General features: G+C 37.2%; 1 protein-coding gene across 1 annotated transcript in view; it reads left to right on the top strand.

Moving 5' to 3' along the window:
• The window catches only part of AADAT (aminoadipate aminotransferase), a 53,568-nt gene extending 47,879 nt beyond the window's left edge, over positions 1-5,689 (top strand). Inside the window, exons 12-13 of the mRNA XM_006902134.1 lie at positions 1,347-1,448; positions 5,648-5,689. Of these exons, the coding sequence (XP_006902196.1) occupies positions 1,347-1,448; positions 5,648-5,689 (144 nt within the window). The remainder of the gene's footprint in view (positions 1-1,346; positions 1,449-5,647) is intronic.
• The last annotated feature ends 1,323 nt before the right edge of the window (positions 5,690-7,012 follow it).

Raw genomic sequence — 7,012 nt, 5'->3', positions numbered from 1 at the left:
CTATTCTCTCCCCCATAGACTTCAATGCCGTAAACATATTTCATCCAGTTTTTCTCAGTCTTACCCCCACCCCAATGCCAGCCTCATTCTACAACAGTGGTACCATATAGCATTTGTCCCTTTGTGACTGAGATACCTCACTCAGCATAATGTCCTCCAGGGTCACCCATTTTCATTGTTTGAATCTTATGTTTATTATTTTGTGATTTCTTTTGTAAGTTATTCTTTAGCCATTAGGAATAGAATTTCAGTATTTTTCTTAGTAAATTTCTGTGCATTTCATTTTTATGAAAAAGAGGAAACATTTGCCATTTTTCTTATATATATTTTCTTGCTGTACTTTATTACATTTCTATTTCTTATTGTATGATAGAATTGTTGTAGTAATTGATTTTCAATGTGTATTTTCTTCAACTACTTTTTTCTTTTTATTAATTTTAATGAAAATTTACAGAGACTTTGGATTTCCATTCATTCGTTTTTGCACCCTTCTCCCTAACCACGCTCTTCCCCTCAGTTTACTCTTCTCTTTGAAAAGCAAAAGAAAAATTCTCTATTTGTTATGCAATCCCTAACCCCAAGTCCACTATGTAGCCTTCATTCTGGACTCCTGTCATGACAATCATACCTAATTATATATCCCTTTTAAACAGTTCTCTCCCTCATCTGTTTCAATGCAGTATACATAATTTATACCATCTTTCTCAGTCTCCCCTCAACCCCGATGTCAGTCCTGTTTTACAATAGTAGCACTATACAGTATTTGTCCTATTGTGACTGAGATATTTCATTCAGCATAATGTCCTCTAAGGTCACCCATTTTGTTTAATAATTAATATAATTCATGAGTTGCTTCTTTTTCAATGCAGCAAAGTATTCCATTGTGTGAATATACCACAGCTTCTGTATCCATTCGTTTGTTGATGGGCACTTCTGTTGTTTCCAACTCTTTGCTATTGTGAACAAAGCCGTAATAAACATGTGTGTGCATATATTTGCTTAAGTGGCAGTTCTAGTTTCTTTAGGGTATATTCCCAGTAGTAGAATTGCTGGGTCAAATGTTATTTCTATTTGCAACTTTTTGAGAAAGCTCCATTCTGCCTTCCATAGTGGCTGTACCATTTTACCCTCCTACCAACAGTGAATAAGGGTTCCAGTTTCTCCACAACCTCACCAGCATTTATTGTTTGCTGTAATGTTAAATGTTGCTGTTCTTACTGCAGTGAGATGATATCTCATAGTTGTTTTGAACTGCTTTTAAATTTAAAAATTTTTCCCTCATCCAAGGTTAAGTTGCCTGTATTTTCTTTAGTGGTAAATCTCTTATTTTTCATAAATTCTCTTAGGTGCTGATAGTACCTGGGTATGCTTTCTTCATTGATAAAAAAGCTCCAAGCCCTTACTTTCGTGTGTCCTTCTCTATTGCTTCTCCAGAACAGATGGATGTGGTAAGTATAGGGTTTTCTTCAAATTTTACCTGGTATCAATATTTTTTGTTGCATGTGATCCTTTTGTAAACTCCTATATTATTCCTCTTCACTGTCTAGAAACTAAGTATTTGTTAAAAATTCATAGGATACCATGAAAGCACACATTTTACTTTGTTGCTAGACATCTACAGACAAATGATGAGAACAAGCTGTAGTTAAATTTTGTCTTCAACCAAAGGAATGTCTATCTGTGTTTCATTGACTATGCAAAGGCATTTGATTGTGTGGACCACAACAAACTGTGGCTAACTCTGAGAAGAATGAGAATCCCAGAACACTTTATTGTGTTTTTCTTGGACCAGGAAGCAGTCAGCAGAACTGAGCAAGGGAACACTGCATGGTTCAAAATTGGGAAGGGTGTATGCCAGGGATGTGTCCTATCTCCACACCTTTTCAATCTATAGCAGAACAGATTATCCGGGAGGCTGGTTTCTATGAGGGAAAGTGTGGCATCAGGATTGAAGGAAGACTCATCAACAATCTGCATTATGCAGATGACACAACCCTGCTTGCTGAAACTGAGGAGGACCTGAAAGCACTTGCTGCAGAAGGTCACAGACTGCAACCTTCAATATCAATTGAAACTCATCATCAAGAAAACAAAGATTCTCACCACTGGGCCGATTGGCAGCCTTGTTATAAATAGTAAGGAGATTGAGATTGTAAACAGCTTTCTTTTGCTTGCCTTCACAATCAATACTATTGGCACCAGCAGCCAGGAAATGAAAAGACGAATTGCATTGGAAAAGTCTTGTCAGAGGCTTCTCCAAAGTACTGAAGAGCAGTGAGGTCAGTCTGGAGACTAAGGTGAGCCTAATACAGGCCATGGGCTTTGGAATCATTTGCTATGCATCAGAAAGCTAAACAATGACTAGGGATGATAGAAGGAGAATTGATGCCTTTAAGCTGTGATGCTGAAGAAGAGTATTGAATATACAATGGACTACTAAGAGAAAGAACAGGTTCATCCTGGAGAGGGTGAGGCCAGGCTACTCCTTAGAGGCAAGGATTCTGAACCTTCGTCTGACATACTTTGGACATGTTGCAAGGAGGGACCCGTACTTAGATGTCATGCTGGGGAGGCTGGAGGGACAGCGCAGTGGAAGACCCTTGATCAGATGAATTGATTCAGTGACTGGGATAATGTGGGTATGTGTGTCAGAAACAATATAAGATGAGCACAGGATAGAGCAGGTTTTAGGGCTGTTGTTCATAGGGTCACTATTAGTCAGAGGCGACTCAACAGCACATAATAACAAACTATTGCTTAGAACCTACAGTGTTGTCAATTAGCAACATATCCTGTAGATAACCTCTTTTTCCTTCATCATAATAGTCAGTTTCTTTAAAGAAAATATTGTTGTTATATATTGTTACATCAACTACAACTCATAGCAATCCTTTGCACTAATATCTCTAAATCTTGCCCTACCCTTAGCCAGTATCACTGTCTGCAACACACTTGCCTCTATTAGCCCAGTCACTGTGTCAATCCATCTCATCCAGGGTCTTCCTGTTTTGCAGTGACCACTCTTCTGGTGTTTTTTTAATATCAATACTATAAATTATTTTTTAAATTAATTTTAGTAAAAGTTTACAGAGACTTAGGGTTTTCAGTCATTCATTGTTGCACTTTTCTCCCCCTCCCCCCAATTAACTCTTCTCCTTGAAAAGAAAGAAAAACGCTTTCATTGTTATGCAATCCCTCCCCCCACGTCCACTCCACTATGCAGCCTTTACTCTGGACTTCTGTAATGACAAGAATACCCATTCATATGCTCCCTTTAAACAGTTCTCTACCCCATCTGTTTCAATGCAATATACATCATTCTACCCCTCCTTTTCTGTATTCCCTCAACCGCGATGTCAGTCCCATTTTACAACAGTGGCCCTATGCAATATCTGTCCTTTTGTGACTGATATATTTCACTCAGCCTAATGTTCTCTAGGGTCACCCATTTTGAATAATATTGCATGAGTTCCTTGTTTTTCAATGCTGCATAATATTCCATTTTGTGACTGTAGCACAGCATCTCTATCCATTCGTTTGTTGATGGGCTCTTGGGTTGTTTCTAACTCTTACCTATTTTGAACAAAGCCAAAATAAACGTAGGTGTGCATATATTTGCTTGGGTGGCAGTTATGGTTTCTTTAGGGTGTATTCCCAGAAGTGCAGTTGCTGGGTCAAATGGTATTTCTGTTTGGAACTTTTTGAGAAAGCACCATATAACCTTCCGTAGTGGTTGCACCATTTTACCCTCCCACCAACAGTAAATAAGGGTTCAAGTTTTCCACAATCTCACCAGCATTTGTTGTTTGCTGTTCTGTTCAGTTTCGTTATTTTTACTGGGGTGAGATGATACCTTATAGTGGTTTTGATTTGCATCTCTCTTAGAGCTGACCATCCACTCTTCAAAGTATGATGTTCTTCTTTAAAGACTGGTCCTTGTTCGCAACATGGCCAACATAGGTGAGATGGAATTTCAAAATCCTTGAATCCAAAGAGCAACTAACTTGGTTTCACCCTCTTCAGGACAGATGTGATTGTTCTCTTCCCAGTTCATGGAAAGTCCAATAATCTTCTCCAGCACCACAGCTCAAAGGCATTGAATGTCTATTTGTGTTTTATTGACTATGCAAAAACATTTGACTGTGTGTGTCACAACAAATTGTGGCTAACATTGAGAAGAATCAGAATCCCAGAACACTTGATTGTGCTCATGTGAAACCTATATTTACACTAGGAAACTGTTGTCCAAGCCGAGTAAGAAAACACTGCCTAGCTCAAAATCAAGAAAGGAGTTCATTAGGGATGTGTCCTTTTTCCATACCTTTTCCATCTAAAAAGAACAGATCATTTGGGAGGCTGGATTTTATGAGAAAGAATGTGTCACCAGGATTGGAAGAAGACTAAACAACAATCTGAATGATACAACCTTGACACAACCTGACTTGCTGAAACTGGGAGGAACTGAAGCATTTGCTGTGGAAAGCCAAAGACTGCAATCTTCAATATCCACTGAAGTTCAACATCAAGAAAACAAAGATTCTCACCACCAAGCCAATTGACAGCACAATAACAGATGGAAAAGAGAAGGAGATTGTTAACAATCAACACTCCAACAATCCACAATCAGCACTCTTGGTACTAGCATTCAGGAAATCAAAAGACTCATTGCATTGAGAAAGTCTGCTGTCGGGGACCTCTCTAGAGTGTGAAGAACAGCAATGACAGTCTAGAGACTAAGGTGCACCCAATCCAGGTCATGGTCTTCACAATTACTTGCTATGCATCACAGAACTGGACAGTGAATAAAGAAAACAGAAGAGTCAATGCCTGAAATTGTGGTGCTGAAGAAGAGTAAAGAAAATACTAGCTAGATTTAAATAGAAAAATATTCTTAATTAATTACAAAGTCAGATTCACTAAGTGAGGTAAATAGCTAAAATGCTCAGACCTAACCAAAAGATTGGAGGTTTGTTTCCAGCCAGAGGCACCTCAGATCCTCTAAAAAAATGAACCACTGAATCTCTCTGGAGCATCGTTCTACACATACACATCCTGGGTCTTCCATGTCTTAGAGCTGACTCAGCAGGAATTATTACAGAGTTTAACTTTAGTAGAAGTAACAAGAAGAAACCAAAATCTTAAGAATGATGAGTGTAGAAATCTCAGGAGGAGAGTCATTAATTGAGCACTGCTTTGAGAACCTTGAAGAGTTTGCGCTTATCCTTGGAGATGATCATTTATTTCATGTTCTGTTTTTTGTTTGTTTTCACGTCACAAAAATTCTTTTCATAAGCTCTCTGTGCTTTTATATATTGATGAGTTGGACAATTGAAACTATATAAAGTATATATGCAAATGAAAGACTCTAGATAATGAAATTCTATAAGCATCAATAAAAATGTTTTTTCTAGAGGAAGGGGGAAAAAAGATGGCTTCAGCCATCAAAAAAACAAAAAGCAACCAAGAATTCTGAGACACTTATTTCTGCATATGTATGTTAATATTTATGGCTCCTATTAGACTCAATTTTTCATTCACTTATCTCAACTTAAGAAGGCAGTTCTTTGTTTTAATTTCAGACTTTATGGGCAGATTTTTCCTAAAAAGCATCCTAATTTTATCAATTTTTATCTTTTTTCTGTTTTAGGCATGTCAGAGATTAGCCCAGCTCATAAAAGAATCTTTATGAAGAAATCAAACTAATTATGGGTTTTTTTCCAGATAAGATGTTCCTGTGTTTGGGCTGGAAAAAATTAATGGTATTTGACATATAGATTACATATAATCAGATTGCCAAAATATATTTGTAATCTTCTGATACATTTTGATAAATTTTCACCCTGCAAAAATTATTTTTATCTTAGCTTTTACTCTAAAAGACTATAGATGCTTTGTAGTTTCCCACAAGTTTTCTTTAGATGTAACATTTTATAAAGAATTATTTTGGAATTTTAAGGAAATAATGAAGTTTACAATGGCACATGTTTGTGTGTGTGTTTTGTTTATTGGAGAATTTAGCAAGAACTTATAGTAAAAATGTGTTCTAATTTGACCATTCATTATCAATTTCTCTTAGGCATACAACAGACACTGTTGATGCTACACAAATTCCTTTAAAATAAAATTCTGAAAGAAAACGTAACTTAAGGATTCAGACTGATTTTTTTCTGAGGGGGATTTCATTTATAAAAAGGGAATAACATGCATTTGAAAACTTGTATTTTCACAATACTACACAATTTATAGAAACCATGTTCTTAGGATTTATATCATTTAAGTTTACTACAAACCTGTGAGTCAGCATGGTGGCACTGTAGGCTAAGCATTGGACTTCTAACCACAAGATCAGACCTTCAAACACACCACTAGGTGAAGTGGTCAGATCTTGGAAATATTTACAGCCTTAGAAGCTCTATGGAGCAGTTCTGTTTTCCCCTAGAGGGTCACTATGGGTTATAGCAGATTAAATGGCAGTGAGTGAGAACAACCCTATCAGACAGTTGTTACGTTAGGAGCTGTTGAAATGAATATAACTCATAATGACCCTATGAACAACAAGAAAGGATATTGGCATATTCTGTGCCATTCTCATTATCTCTGACACACTTGAGCCCATTGCTGCAATCACTGTGTCAAGCTATCTTGTTAAGGGTCTTCCTTTCTTTTGTTGACTCTCCGCCTTTCCAAACACGATGTCTCTTCCTAAGGACTAGCTTCTAGCAATGTGCCCAAAGTATGAGATGAAGCTTCACCATTGCCCCAAGGAGCAATCTGGCTGTACTTTTCCCAAGACTTACTCAGTACTCTTCTCCAACACCACAACCTAAAGGCATCAATTTTCTTTTGTTGTTCTTACTCATTGTCTAACTTTCAGGTGCAAGTAAAAATTTAATATACCATTGCTTGTATCAGGCACACTTTAATCTTTAAACTGGTATCATTGCTCTTTAACACTTTGGAGAGGTCCTTCACAGATTTTCCCAGTGCAATATTGTGAATGAGGTTAACAGCA

Source organism: Elephantulus edwardii, unplaced genomic scaffold (genome assembly GCF_000299155.1).
Source record: "Elephantulus edwardii isolate Elephantulus edwardi_28Jun2011 unplaced genomic scaffold, EleEdw1.0 scaffold00371, whole genome shotgun sequence".
In the NCBI taxonomy this organism is placed as follows: Eukaryota; Metazoa; Chordata; class Mammalia; order Macroscelidea; family Macroscelididae; genus Elephantulus; species Elephantulus edwardii.
Note: the sequence above shows the minus strand (reverse complement) of the source record. Positions and strands in the feature narration are given on the sequence as shown.